The sequence below is a fragment of the Hemiscyllium ocellatum genome, chromosome 4 (genome assembly GCF_020745735.1).
Source record: "Hemiscyllium ocellatum isolate sHemOce1 chromosome 4, sHemOce1.pat.X.cur, whole genome shotgun sequence".
Taxonomy (NCBI): domain Eukaryota; kingdom Metazoa; phylum Chordata; class Chondrichthyes; order Orectolobiformes; family Hemiscylliidae; genus Hemiscyllium; species Hemiscyllium ocellatum.
The window spans coordinates 23,245,706-23,261,927 of record NC_083404.1 but is presented as its reverse complement, the minus strand read 5'-3'; the positions used below and the strand labels follow the sequence as shown (position 1 = coordinate 23,261,927).

The following is a 16,222-nucleotide window of genomic DNA, read 5'->3' as shown; positions in this document are numbered from 1 at the left end:
ATGTTAGTCACCTTATGCAGCACATTCTAAACTTGCATCAGGTATTTCCAAGCAGAGGGTTCCTGTGCTGGTGAAGAATGTGTTTTACTGAAATGATCATTCTACCTTGTCTGCATTTTTCTCACTGGAGACACCATCACATGGTCTTGTCTCAGACCCCTGCCATGACTGGTTGTCTGTAAACATAAAAGTAAGTCAAAAACAAGCAAACAAACCACAGAAACAGAAAGAAATAATTTCTTCAGTCTTGGTTTGTTGTGGTAGACAGATTTGAAAAATGTTTTTTCCTGCTAATTCTTTTGGCGACGGCCTCTCTTTTCTTCAATTATATTCCTTTTATGCTGGTGACCACCAACTTGCATCATCTCCGAGTCTCTATGTTGGCTGTCAATGTTAAGTGTTCACTATCTTCATGTATAGCCCATCCCTCTCTTAAAGTTATTCTCACTACCTCTCTCCTTAAAAACAAATTGACTCCACCATCTTTGCAGCCTATCACCTCATGTCCAATTTTCATTTCCAAAGTCCTTGTACATGATATCATCTAATTTCATTCCTGCCTTTCCCTGATTTCAATGCATGAATCACTCCAGTCACTTTTACGGAAGGAACTGCCATCCTTACCTGCCTTAGTGCACAAATAACTGTCAACCTGTAGCTATGTGGTTGACTCATACGAGCCCTCAGGGCATTTGTGATGAGCAATAAATGCTGGCTTAGCCAGTGATGTGCTCATCCTGTGAATGAATAAAAAGCACTGCATTAAATTTCACACTTACATTGATAACACACTGAAGTATCTTACCACCATTTCTCTCAACTCTCCGCTTTTGCTAAATTATCAGCCTCATTATCTAACATCTGATACTGAATAGGCTTTTCCTCCAATTAAATATTTGAAAGCCTGAAGTTATTATTTTCAATCCCAACTTCAATCTCCGTTCCCGAGCTAAGATTCCATTCCTATTTCTGACAGCAGTGTGAGGTCAAGTCAACTTATTCACAATCTTGTCATACTTGACCCTGAAATGAACTTCAGACTTCATATTCATGCTATCCTGAAAATTACAGGTTTTCATCTCTGACATATTGCCTGATTAAACCCCTGTCTCAACTCATCTGCTGCTGACAACTCATCTGTGCCTTAATTATCTCTAAATTATTCCAGTACTTTCTGTCCTATCTTATATATTCTAACTTCAGTATAGTTGAGGTCATCCAAAACTCTGTCCATGTAATCATTCGCAAGATGTCCCATTCTCCTATTATCCATGTGATGATTATGATTCCCCATGAGGCACCATCTTTTGTTAACATTTTTATATTTGTTCTTAAGGTTCTCCATGGCCTTGCCCCTCCCTGTGCCTGCAATCTCCTCCAGCTCCATGGTCTCAGAGATATTGGAGGTGCAGTGGAGAGCAAAGAAGGTTATGTCAGAATACAATGGGACCTTGATCAGATGGGCACATGGGCTGAGGAGCTTAATTTAGGTAAATGTGCAGTGCCTCGTTTTGGAAAGGCAAAACAGGGTAGGACTTATACAGTTGATAATAAGGTCCTGGGGATTGTTGCCAAAGAAAGACATCTTGGGGTACTGGTTCATAGTTCCTTGGCAATAGTGTCACAAGTACATAGGATAGTGAAGCATTTGGTCTGTTTGTCGTTATTGGTCAGTGCATTGAGTATAAGAGTTGGAAGGTCATGTCGCAATGTACAAGACATTAGTTAGGCTATTTTTGGAACACTGTATGCTGTTCTGGTCGCCCTGCTACAGGAAAGATGTTGCGAAACTTGAAAGAGTTCAGAAAATATTTACAAGGATGTTGCCAGGTTTGGAGAGTTTGTGTTATAGGGAGAGGCTGAATAAGCTGGCGCTATTTTCCCTGGAGTGTCAGAGGCTGAGGCTGAAGGGTGACCTTAAAAAAGTTTATAAAACTATGAGAGACATGGATCAGGTGAATAGTCAAGTTTTTTTTTCCCCCAGGGTACTGGAATCCAAAACTGAAGAGCATAGTTTTAAGGTGAGGAGGGATAGATTTAAACGGGCCCTAAGGAGCAAAATCTTTATACATGGTTAGATTGAGCCACCAGAGGAGGTGGTGGAGGCTAGTACAATTACAACATTTAAAAGGCATTTTGAGGTGTGAATGAACAGGAAGAGTTTATAAGGATATGGCCAAAAGCTGGCAAATAGGACTAGATTAATTTAGAATATCTGGTTAGCATGGACGAGTTGGACTAAAAGGTCTGTTCCATGCTATACAGCTCTATACCTTCAATTTTCCAAGTTGGGCCACTGGAGCATCCACAATTGCAGTCAATTGTATCCTTCAGTTGTCTAAAATTGAAATAACATGGAGAAACCCTCCCTCTCCCTCTTCCTCTCCCTCTCCCTCTCCCTCTCCAACTCACTGTCCTCCCTCAAGATATTCCTTAAAATCTACTTCTTTGATCAAGCCTTTATTCATCTGACATTATTTCCTTTGGAACTCGGTGTTGGCTTATGTATTATAACCCTCGAACATTACCATTAACCTATTATATACATATGTATAACCCGGGAAAAACTAATATTAGTAAAATGTGAGACTGCTCTTTCACAGGAAACTGAACTACATCTGGCTGACTGATGTCCTTGATTTTCCAGTTCAAGATAAATCACTATCACAATATTGGCTGCCATTTTCTCTTTAAATTGACCAGGCCCTTCTTAACTTCCACCTCTTCCCCATGTCTGCTAGACCTAATTGGATTGCAAATCAGGCCAGTATTTTGCCACCTCTCGCAATTGTGTCAAAATTGAATTGAAAATTGTGCTGCAGTTAGGACCTCAACCCTAAAATAAAAATTTAACCCAAGGTTTCAGCTCATTGAATTTTCAATGCTTATAGTGCATGACATTTTATTATTATTAACAACAACTTTACTCTTTAACAGCTGGTATGTCAAGAAAAATCTCGATCAATTAGCTTTCTCATCCACCCCATATGATATAGAGAGAAAAAAAATTACAATAATAGAACCATTAAAACATCAAAAATGTATATATTAAATCTATAGAACAAAACTAAATGCATAAATAACATTTATGGAATATTTCATTTTTAATTGTAATTTTTACTGTTGCTCACTTATTATGTCTTTAATAATGCATGTTTTCTAATCTACCAATTTCTCCTTTCTTTCTAATAAAAAATTAACAATCTTTTATGTGGTGAAGAACACGTTTGGTATGTTTTCCTTTATTGGTCAGAGTGTTGGGAGGTCATGTTGCAGCTGTACAGGACGTTGGTTAGGTCACTGTTGGAACATTATGTACATTTCTGGTCTCCTTCCTATCAGAAAGATGTTGTGAAACTTGAAAGGGATCAGAAAAGATTTACAAGGATGTTGCCAGGATTGGAGGGTTTGAGCTATAGGGAGAGATTGAATAGGCTGGGGCTGTTTTCCCTGGAGCGTCGGAGGCTGAGGGCTGACCTTATAGAGGTTTAAAAATCATGAGGGGCATGGAGAGGATAAATGGATAAAGTCTTTTCCCTGGGGTGGAGTAGTCCAGAAGTAGAGGGCATAGGTTTAGGGTGAGAGAGGAAAGATATAGAAGAGAACTAAGGGGCAACTTTTGCACGCAGAGGGTGGTACGTGTATTGAGTGAGCTGCTAAAGGATATGATGGAGGCTAGTCCAATTACAACATTCAACAGGCATCTGGATAGGTATATGAATAGGAAGGGTTTGGAGGGATATGGGCTGGGTGCTGACAGGTGCTGGCAGGTGGGACTAGATAGGGTTGGGATATCTGGTCGGCATGGACAGGTTGGACCGAAGGATCTGTTTCCGTGCTGTACTTCTCTAAGACTCTATGACTCTAAGTAAGGCTAATATACAAATTCTCCTGAGGAATTATGAGCCACCAGGCGCTAACTTAGAAAAAAAGGTATCAAAGTGGTGGTAATTTCAAAATTACCACATAACACATGAAAACAACTTGGGAATTAAGATAAGAGAGATAGATGTAAGGATTAAAAATTGGTTTAGGAAATGTAGGTTTCTGTTATGTCCTGATGTAAGTTGTGTGATTTATGAATGTCATTTATTTTAGAGTTCAGATTTTGAACTAATGATGGAGGCTATTCATTAAATGTCTGAGAAATGGTTAACAATTAACCTGTTAATATTTCTGGAGCCATGATTTTGTTTTTAAGCCAGAGCAAGAGTGGGGCGTCCTTAGATGATATGTGAATTTGTTTATAGTGCAAGATTTATGAGGAGATAGAATAAACATTGAAGAACATTATTCTGCTTTTAGTTGCAAAAATTGATTATTTTTCTTTGCTTTGTTAAAAACACATTGCTTGGAAAGCTTTAATTTTCAGTTTGCTGAAGTCCTGGTTAACTGAAACTGATTCTCCAGAAATAGCTTATTCGAGTGTTAGGGTTTTAGTTGGAAGGTCCAGACCAGAAGTGTTTGGGTGGAACCCTAAGGGTTATTTGAAACTTAGAAAATGCAAGCTCAGTTGTGGACTAATAACTAAAGAAGTCTACCAAACTCTTAAGACCAGGAATTTGAAGATCCAGTTCATTCAAACCTTTGAATGTAATAAAGAAGAGAATTTTCTCTTCTGACTTAAAACTGCAATATAAGCATGTTGGGATAGGTGGGACTATATTATAGCACACATTTGGAAATATTTCAAATTACATTATGCATAAACATTTTGGTTTATTCTGTTTTAACCTAATTTTTTGTGTTATAAACCTCTGTTGTATTGTTAAATCAATTTCTACAGTACTCTGTGCTTATGTTTCAGTGTATTATTACTTCATTAATTAAAAACAAAACAAAATCAAGTTGGATTTCAATCTGGGACCTGACTTGCGCAGTAATAATATCAACTGGTATTATCACAATGGGCATGGGTGCCGGGGGAAGACTGGGTTACAGCAGTGAGGTAGCTTCCACCTCAGTCATGCTCGGATTAATGTCCTGGTGAATTATATGACTAGCATTGCAGTGAGAGCTGCAAATGATGAATGTGAGGGTTTACTTGAGTTGAAAATTGAAGAGAAAGGAGATGATAATAGAGCAGGACAGGAAGGCAGGAGTGTGACAGGATGGGACAAAGCTGCAAAATTGGAAATACACAAGCAAATGAGTTCAGTATAAAGAAAATGGTTGTAAAAAAGATAGAATTAATTGTTCTTTAATGCATGCAACCATTGTACAAGATGGATGAATTGCGAGCACAAATAAAAATTAACATAACATGTTAGTCATTGAACAGTTGCAAAGTGACCATGGCTGGGAATTGAATACATAATGATATTTGAAATTTTGAAAGGACAGGATGGACAAAAAGAAGTGGGATAGATATGTTAGTAAGATTTGTAGTTTGAGAAATTATCTTGATTTGGAGGAATAAGATCTATAATCAGTTTCAGTTGAGACGTGGATGTTGTTGATCATCCACAACAATACCTATTCTGGAATCCCCATTGTAACAGGCTTGGCATTTTACAATGTGAGAATGTTTGAATAGAATCATGCATCTTTGAATGATCCTGATCAGAATCTCCGATTAGAAACGCAGAACTCATTTCTTTCAGCAAAAAGACGGGGCATTATGGCAGTCTGCATGAGATTGCCAGTCTTTGGAAAAATCATTGTACTTAGTACAGGGGTGAGTTAGACCCACTTTTGATCTAAAAATGCATCAGGATTATGAGCTATGATGTGAGGCACAGAAGATAGCAGAGTGAAGGCCACAATTAGATCAGCAACTAACTTACTGTACAGCACAGCAGGCTTAATGTACCAAATGATTGAGACCTTCTCCTGTCGTGATTGGATATTCATTCAGAGGTAGAATCAAATGAAATAATGCAGAAATTTACTGGCTGAATTCCAGCTTAAAAGAAACTGAGTAAAACAAGGAAGGAATGAAGGCAAGCCCAGTGTTCCGTAAATATTTAAAAGAGTCAGCTGATAACAAGTGAGTACCCTTTGAATAACCCATGCAATCTGATGACACCAGATAAGTGGTGAATTGCAGCAGCTAACAAAACCTCTGATTATGAACTAGTTGCAACAGAGAATTGAATATAACACAAGGACTGTTCATGTGGATATACTCACCAATATAAAAATAATCATGACCAAAATTTAAACAATGACCTTTATAAGGTGACTCCTTTGATTCAGACAAACTAATTAGTTTACTTTGTCATTCACTTCTGAATCATTTCAGAGTTGGCTTGCACATTTCCCCAACTGAACAGGCCTTCCCTTAGACTGGGCAGTGTCGGCTTCAAAATTCTGGACCTAAATTCAATAATTAACTACTGGAACGGGGCCTGATTTGCTGCAGTCCGAACCGATGTAAGACTGAATGTCTGGCAACCCTGTGCAAAATCTTTCAGCTGTGCATCTAACATAGATTGCGTTTAGTAATTTTAATGTATAATTGTAGCACCTCAGAATGTCGGACACTACATTGAAAGAAATTTGAACAAATTTTAGAAATATGCCATATTCTTTGGAAAAATAAGTAATCAGAAAAAGTCAAATAGTGCAATACCTGTTGCTATTCTTTTAGCCACCTTGTTAAAACAGTGATGAAATGAGGATTGGTTTTCACAACTCATAGCATATGTTTTCTTAAAACACTGCTGGAAGATTGATTTTGATATATACCTCACCTCCAAAGATTAACACCTTAACAACTGTAGCAGGATGTTGCAAAATATGTTAAGATGTAGAATGTGGGATCAAAATGGAACATACAGCCAACCATTACAGATATAGAAACCTAAGTTAATATATGATTCTATGTATTATATATGAAGCAACTACACAGAGGCCAGTATCCCATCACCAAGTCACTCTTTATTTACATATGGAGAGTCCTTGATAGTGATCCAACTTCATTAGAGGCAGCTCTCAGAGTGAACAGAACTTCTGACACTCCTGTTCTTATCTGCCATCCAGGGCTTCCCCCCCCACCCCCCCAAAAAAAAACAAATGGACCAGATTAACATCCCTAATCAGATAACTCATATTCTATGAGGTTCATCATATTCTAATGAGGTTCATTACAATCACTACTGTTAAGGCATTAAAAGATGATACACAGAAATATTTAGGTGTCAAAGGTGAAAAAAATCAATTCATCAGTAAAATGCACTGAAGTTACTCTCTACCACTGCACATTCAATTTTCTGATTTCATTCTGAGCAGACTCACTGAAAAAAATAGGTCAATAATGAAAAGTAACCAATGTCTCAGCTCAAAGTCAGCCAGATAATCAACACCAAATGTAACTCCTGATGGCACTGGAATGCTCATGAATGTTTTATAAACTGCCACAGAGACATATTGACTCCGCAAGAAAATCTTTACACAATATGATTGCAAGTTTCCCTTATCTTGTAAGAAGATGCATTGATGAGCTTTCACTCAAGATGGGCCACTGTTTATCTACAGTGCAAGTTTATCTCTCTGGTGAGCATTACCCTCGTCCAGAAAGGAGGTTTAGTCACATGTTTCCTCCAACAGTGCTGAGCCTAACTGCCTATTAGTGACATAAGTTTGAAATAGCAGTCGGTGCAGGGATCAACTCTGCTTCATGTAACATCTGCTGACAATATCAAAACTCTTACAAAGGAAAGTAAAAAGCAGCCACTAGCGTGGTTTTGTGCCCATTCCATATAATCACCCTTCTTTTGTCTAAGAAGCAGAGCAGAGATTAAGGGCTGAATCTTGGTATATTTTGGCTAAGTGTCAATTTTGTGGAGTTTTTCTCTTACTGAGACCTAACACCCTTTCTCACTCTATCATCCCAAAAATGCTTAATTAATTATCTACAGTCCAACTTGACTGCGGGCTCATTGCATTTACCAACTAGTCAGGAGTGTTCGGATTGTATTTCTGATCCTGGAAAAGATCGGCAAAACACAAAATTCCAGAAATGCTCAACAAGTCTCACACTATCTGTGGAGAAAGAAGTGAAGCAATGTCAATGACTTTGTGAAAGAACTGCAGAAAACTTGGAAATGTGATAGATTTTACAGAAATTTAGAGAGAGGGAGAGGGGATGGAAAACAAGAGACGGAAGTCAGTGATAGGGCAGATGGCAGGAGAGATTAAATGATAAATTAGATGAGAGTGCAAAGGAAATCAAGATGGTAATAGGCAAGTAAAGAAACCAAACAAAAGTCTTCTGGAGCAATAAGTGGTAAAGACAGAAGCATGAGTAAGCCAGCCATTTTATCCCCACTCACCAGGCACACTCCAACCAAAACAGAGGCCAAGTTAATCCACCTAAACTGTTGACTTCAGTGTTGCATTTGAGTGCTGTAAAGTACCTCATGGAAAATGAAGTAGAGCTTATTGAGATGGATTCAAACTATGCAGTTAGCCATGGAAACAGGGGGGTAAGAGTATGGAAATGACAGATGACACAAAATTTAATGCCAGACTTGTGGAGTGAATGGCGATGTTCTACAAAATGGATCTCACTCCAGTCCAGAGGGGATCGCAGTAAGTAAATTAACATAATTACAAGTGAATCACTCTTTCACCTCGAAGGATTGTTTAAGGTCATGGCTGGTGAGAAGAGTGGAGAGCAAAGGATCGAAGTTGGGCTGCTGCTAGACTGTGGCAAGGCGATGTTGAGAATTATTGAGGGGTCAGCTACAGGGTCACAGAGGGAACTGTCTTCAAAATATGGAAAGGAATTGCAAAAATATATTGATTGGTCACATCACGCTGCATGTAATGGAAATGGCAAAGGATAATTGATTGAACATAGCGGCTGGTCGAGTGAAAGATAAGAAAAAGGGAATTGTTTGGTGGTTTGGGGAGACAAAAGAATGAACACTGACACAGCATCAGGAAATAGAATTGACAGGGTCAAAGACTTTATCAATCATGGTGAATCACAGTTGAGGAAGAAAGGAGGTATATCATCAGAACAGATGCAGTCTACGTAGACAAACTGTGAATGAAATAAAGCCCTTAGATGAATGAAATAATGGCAGTGTTTCATTTATATACTTTACTTTATGATTAATGGATGCTTCAAATTGCATTACAGTGAATAAAATACTTTTGAAGTATAGTCACTGTTGTAATGCAGGACACGTGGCATCCAATTTGTGCAAAGCAACGACAGTCTGCTTTTCTTTTCTGCTGAGGGAGGAATATTGATTGGGACACTGGAATGACCAAGCTGCTTTTCTTATAAATTGTTCAGTGGTATCTTTTCATCTGAGTGCAGGCAGTTTCAGTTGAACATCTCATACAAAATTGAACACTTTTTTCAATGAAATACCCCCTTCATTAATGCAGTGGACTGTCAAGGAGAGAGTTCCAAGATTTTGACTCTGTGACACTGAAGGAACAACGATATATTTATAAATCTGGATCATGAATGGCTTGATGGGGAACTTGCAAGTGGTGGTGTTCCCATATATCAGCTGCACTTGTCCTTGTGGATGTTAATGTTTTTAAGGTTGGAAGGTTGTTATCCTATCCTCAATAACAGAGTCAGAGAAATGAAGGAAGGTAACAAGGTAGCAGTCAGGAATGGGCCATGTAAAGGTTATATAAGGATAAAAACTAGATCTGTACCATTTGTGATCTTAGGATTTCATCCCATCACAATCATTACTCCACAATTGTCCAATTTTTTACCAATCTCTATTCCGAGCCATTGAGTATCATCCAATAATGTGGGTTCCCCCCTCTGACCCCGTTGTTCCATTTTGTGTTCTTCTCCTTAAAATTAATTGCTCTAAACGTCATGGTTTCTATTATGCAATTCCCCCATGAGAGGGACATGTTGCCTTTAAGAGATGGTAGTTAGCCAAAGCATTTCCTAATCACTCACTATTGGGTCCCCGGTTGTGCATTTAACTAACTATTGCCAAGATTTCATCTTGGCTGATCATTAAAATCAGTCAAATGAGCAGCTAGTCCAAAGTTTATATACCACTTGTCTCTGTGAGATTGGAAAAGGGGTAATTCCATGTCATGAATTTGCCACCTGCTCAAACAGAACCAATCCTTAAAACAACCTTTAAGCTTTCAGTAACCTGAAAAAAATAGATATTTTATTCTAGTGATTCCATTGCTTGATTGGCAATGTAGATTCACAATGAATTTACTGTTAAAACATCCTTGCACTTTTTCTGGTTTGGATACCTAGTAAACTGATTCATCGGACACAGTACAACCAAGTTGTACTTGGAAACCATCCCATGGTACTTCACAGGAAAGTTATCAAACACAATTTGACAATGAGCCACATAAAGAGATTTTAGTACAGGAGACCAAAACCATGGTTATGCAGGTAGGTAAATGAAACACAAATATTCTGTCAATGATTAGATTCTTCAATCAGATTTAGACCTAAGATTACCATTAACTAGAATATTGAGTAATAAATGACTAATGTTCTTTCCTTAAATTGCATAGCACAATACCCTGACTTCACAATTCATTTAAGCGATGATCAAATCAATATTTCATTTTTACTTGCAGTACACATATTTGCTGAAAGTTTACATGAACATATATTTTTTTTCCTGGCCATTCATAATAATAAATGTCTACAGCTTTGATTTTATTTGTTGCAACAGTTGCTGATTACCTTCTACTTTGAACAGATTTTAATGTGTACCTCTTTTATTTTTGATAGGAAGGGATGGCTTGTGCCCTGTAATGATTGTGCTGTGTATGCGGTAGAGAACTTGCTCTTAAGTTCAGGGCACTTCTTATATCAAAATGCTTCTCTTCCAACTGCAGCTGAATGTGGGACATCTATAACAAGCAACGAGGGAATCCTACTGTCTCCCAACTATCCTTTGAACTATGAAAACAACCATGAATGCGTGTACAGTATACAGGTGCAAGCAGGCAAAGGGATTAATATTTCAGCCAGAACATTCCGTTTAGCAGAAGGAGACACCCTTAAGGTATGAAGTGACCACGAAATTTGAATATCTGGAAATGTTTCATGTCAGTTTGAATTGTGCTTTTCTCACAAAAAAGCCTCAAATAACATTAACACCCTTAATTTTAACATAAAGACACAATCCTAAGCACAAAAGCTTTTGTGTTCAAGGCAATAGCCACATCCTGTCCTTCCATAACAATCAACAAAATGGCCAACATTTAATTGTTTCTCAAATAACACCGCTGTACAAAGACTACTCTTCTCATGGTGAAATGTTTTTGATTAAATATAACCGTTTTTAAGCACATTTTCCTTCCTACATTCTCATCCCACTGAAGATGAACACTTACCCTTTCAGTTTTCTTTTCTCAGTTGTTTGGACTTAGTGCTGCGATGACATCTGATTTTGTATGGTGTTATTTGATTGAAAATAATGCATGACAACACATTTCTCCAAGTGTTGAGAAATTAAAGAATCACCGTTGTTAACGCTTAAAGCGTATTGTCTCAGAAGGAGACACCCTTAAGGTATGAAGTGACCAAGAAATTTGAATATCTGGAAATGTTTCATGCCAGTTTATAAAAGAAAACGCAACACAGTTTCCTAAAATCAAGATTTTTGCACTGGGAGAAGTTATTTTTCAAAGTTTCAGGCAGGAGAGAAGAAATAGATATCTCATGAAATCTGATCTGAAAGTTTAAACTACAGTAATTGCATTTCATTATCTCTCTGGCAATATCTTACACCATAGTTAGGTTTTAGGTTTAACTATTGAATAAATCGTTAAAACTTGGAACATAAAGGTCAACTGTAGACATTTTGTGAAGTTTGAAAAGTGAGCTTGACAAGAATAACATTTGTTTATTCCACATCATTTCTCATCATGTGGAAATAATTAGTTACTTTTGAAGTACATTGCCACACACTAATTTAAATGAAAACGACTATTCTAATTCATTTTTTAAACCAAAGGGTACATTGCAGTCTGTGAGCAAGCATTAATAAAACAAAAAGCTGAATATGAAATAGCTACATCTTTCATTGTTACCAGGTTTACTACTGAGTCTTTGAAAAACCAACTTACAGCATTCAAAGATGATGTATGTGAAGATATTTAACAAAAGTAAAACATCCCATAATGCATATAAAATGTCCTATTTTAATGAAATCTTCATTACAAAACACCAAGAACGGAAAATTTGGCACTTGATGGAAAAATCTGCTTCAAGACAATTTTAGTATGAGTTGTCAAAATATTTCAATTGCACAAATGGGGATAATAGTGTGACAGAAAAATTGATGCCATCGCCATCATCGTACGACGATATAGGTGAGAACTTGATACAAAACCAGTCAGACCAAATTTAATTTAATGAGCTATAAAGTAGAGAAAGTCAAAGTGAGAGCATATTAAACCAAATTAAAACATTTTAGTCTAAACCTGAGGTTTGAATATTCAGCTAGGGTGAAGGTGGTATGACTAATTATGTTGAAGGGTTCCTTTTAAAGCTAGCAACTCTCAGTTAAAAATCACACAATACCAGGTTATAGTCCAACAGATTTAATTGGAAGCACATTAGCTTTCGGAGCTCCTCTCCTTCATCAGGTGATTGTGGAGGACACAATGGTAAGGCACAGAATTTATAGCAAAAGTTTACAGTGTGATGTAATTGAAATTATACATTGAAAAATACCTTGATTGTCTGTTGAGTCTTTCATCTGTTTGAATACCATGATAGTTTCACTTCTTTCATGTGTAAATCACAAAATCTTTTTTGAAAGTTGCATTTTAAGGTTAACTGTAACAATTGGTGTTAGCCAGACGATATGTTGAAGGTGTTAGCCCCCTGTGTTTTCTGTCTATGGCATGATGTTTAGATTTATTCTAATCTAAAAAAAGTGAGATTACAGAGTTTTACATGAATTCATGCAGTTTTTGAGCAAAATACAATGTAACTCTGCAAGTGCAAATTCACCCCACAAAATATATGTGTGCATGTGGGTCTTTGTGTTGTCTGTGTGTGCCTGTCTGGGTTGGGGATTGTGAGTGTGAGAGAGAGTGTATATGTGTGCGTAGTGAGTGTAGAGTGTCTTAAGTTGGTGAGAGAGTTCCATACCCATAGGGAGGGCCTTAACCGGGACCTTGGGTTCATGTCACACTGCAGGTGACCATCATTACACTATACACACACACACACACACACACACACACACACACACACACACACACACACACACACACACACACACACACACACACACACACACACTCTCCTATATACACATGGACACAGACAAGCACACAGATACTCACATATACCCTTACAGACACACACACAACCACAGTCACACATGCATCCTCTCAGAGACTTAGACCACTCTACACTCATATATGCACTCTCTCTCAGACACTCACAACCCCCCACCCCAGACACGCACACACACTTCCACACTCACACATGCACCCCGTCACAGACTTAAGACACTTTACACTCACTGCACACACATATACACTCTCTCTCACACTCACAACCCCCAACCCAGATAGACACACACACAGACAGATACAAAGACCCACATGCACACATATATTTTGTAGGGTGAATTTGTGCTTGCAGAGTTACATTGTACTTTGCTCAAAAACTGCACGAATTCATGTAAAACTCTGTTATCTCACTTTTTAGATTAGAATCAATCTATACATCATGGCATAGACAGAGAACACATGGGGCTAACACCTTCAACCCCCACCCTCCTCTAGCTTATCTCTCCACGTTTCAGGCTCACTGCCTTTATTCCTGATGAAGGGCTTTTGCCCGAAACGTTGATTTTGCTGCTCCTTGGATGCTGCCTGAACTGCTGTACCACTAATCCAGAACCTTCTACATATTGCCTAGCTAACATTAATTGTTACAGCTAACATGAGAATGCAATTTTTAAAAAAAGGTTTTGTGATTTACACATGAAAGAAGTGAAACTGTCATGGTATTCGAACAGCTGAAAGACTCAACAGACAATTAAGGTATTTTTCAATGTATAATTTCAGTTACATCACACTGTAAATTTTTGCTATAAATTCTGTGCCTTACCATTGTGTCCTCCACAATCACCTGATGAAGGAACAGCGCTCCGAAAACTAGTGTGCTTCCAATTAAACCTGTTGGACTATAATCTGGTGTTGTGTGATTTTTAACTTTGTACACCCCAGTCCAACATTGGCATCTCCAAATCATAGCAACTCTCATGTTATGATTCATCAGATACTGTTTTATCATGGCAGAGGCACTGACAACAGTTACATAAAATGGGACTTAGTTGAGCTTGATTGGGAATTGAGCGCAGGATGCAGTCATAATATTGTTTGACAGCCTGAACTGAATGATGAGCCATTTTGTTGGCAGAACTTTAACTTCACAACGGTGGCACGCTGTGAGTGTAAGACCAATGCTCACAGCCTGCCTGCTGGTGGTGTCACCGTGAGTATCCAGTTTGGATCCAATGTTAAGAGAGGAAGAAAGCACATGGGAGGACACAGGCAAACTGGCTATTGATGGAACTTTTATTTTAAAGGGTCCAGGATAACCTTAAATTGGTTTAGAGCTGCCAGCAGCAGTCACTTTAATGACTTTTAAGGACGGGATAGATAACGTGGATATTTTCTTATCAACCTGTTCAGACATGTGAAGCAGGTGGGACTTGAACTGAGGGGTTAGAGTCAATGGTGTACAGTCTGTCCCTTGACATCTTAGAATTGTATTATGCACCAAAAAAGTTGTTTACTGGATGGATCAAGAGCACTGTTAGCTGAGTAGTTTAGCACCATAAGTTTACTTCTCCTCCAATGTATTTCTATTCAATTATTTCAGCTGGTCTATCCTTTTGAAGCCTGACTGTATCATTGCCACACAGCATAAGGTGTCAATCAGTCTAATTGCTGTCCAGTGGAAGATGTTTTGCATGTCAGGAAGGTGCTGTGAGTCAGAAAAAAAGACATGAAATAACACATTTCATTCATTAATGCATTTTGACAGTATGCATTGTGCTTGATATGCCAATAAATTTGATATCACTCCATAAATTGTGAATCTGTTTGCAACATATTAACATTAGTGAATACATTGAAAAGCAGCAATATATCCTTTTTCTATTTTTGACATTGACTGAATGTTGTGAAGGGAAAGAGTCACTAGACACACCAATCCAACCCCCATTCAACGCAATTCCTTTTCTAGAAAACTTGATGTAATTTATGTGACTCGGGCTCTTGACAGACCTACAACTGGACCCTTCCCCCTCCCCTTATCAAGATTAGATTACCCACAGTGTGGAAACAGGCCCTTCCACCCAACAAGTCCACACCAACCTTCCGAAGAGAAACCCACCTCCCTATATTTACCCCAGACTAATCCACCTAATATTACAGGCATTTTAGCATGGCCAATTCACCTAACCTGCACATCTTTGGACTGTGGGAAGAAACCAAAGCACCCAGAGGAAACCCACGCAGACGTGGGGAGAATATGCAAACTCCACACAGACAGTTGCCTGAGGCAGGAATTGAACCCGGGTCCCTGGCACTGTGAGGCAGCAGTGCTAACCACTGAGCCAACATTCCCCCCCCAAGAAGGGGTGGCATGGTGTCTCAATGCTTAGCACTGCTGCCCTACAGTGTCAGGGACCCGGGTTCAATTCCAGCTTTAGGCGACTGCCTGTGTGGAGTTTGCGTGTTCTCCCAGTGGCTGCTTGGGTTTCCTTCAACAGGCTAGGTGGATTGGCCATGCTAAATTGCCCATAGTGTCTAGGGATGTGTCGGCTAAGTGGATTAGCCATGGAAAATGCAGGGTAACAGGGATGGGGTAGGAACCTAAGTCTGGGTGGGTTGCTCTATGGAAAGTTAGTGTGGACTTGTTGGGCTGAATGGCCTGTTTCCACACTATAGAAATTCCCATATTCCCAATTCCTTTGTCTCCACCGCATCTGGTCCCAGGAGGACCAGTTCCAATACCGTACAGCCCAAATGGCCTCCTTCTTCAAGGACCGCAGATTCCCCCCAGACGTGATCAACGATGCCCTCCACCACATCTCCTCCGCTTCCCGCTCCTCCGCCCTTGAGTCCCGCCCCTCCAACCACCACCAAGACAGAACCCCACTGGTTCTCACCTACCACCCCACAAACCTCTGTATACAGCGTATCATCCGCTGTCATTTCCGCCACCTCCAAACGGACCCCACCACCAGGGATATATTTCCTTCCCCTCCCCTATCAG

General features: G+C 38.9%; 1 protein-coding gene across 1 annotated transcript in view; it reads left to right on the top strand.

Annotated features, from left to right (window-relative positions):
• csmd3b (CUB and Sushi multiple domains 3b) overlaps nt 1–16,222 on the top strand; it is a 1,941,594-nt gene that overhangs the window by 1,558,892 nt on the left and 366,480 nt on the right. Inside the window, exon 22 of the mRNA XM_060823982.1 lies at nt 10,804–10,973. Coding sequence (XP_060679965.1) covers nt 10,804–10,973 — 170 coding nt within the window. The remainder of the gene's footprint in view (nt 1–10,803; nt 10,974–16,222) is intronic.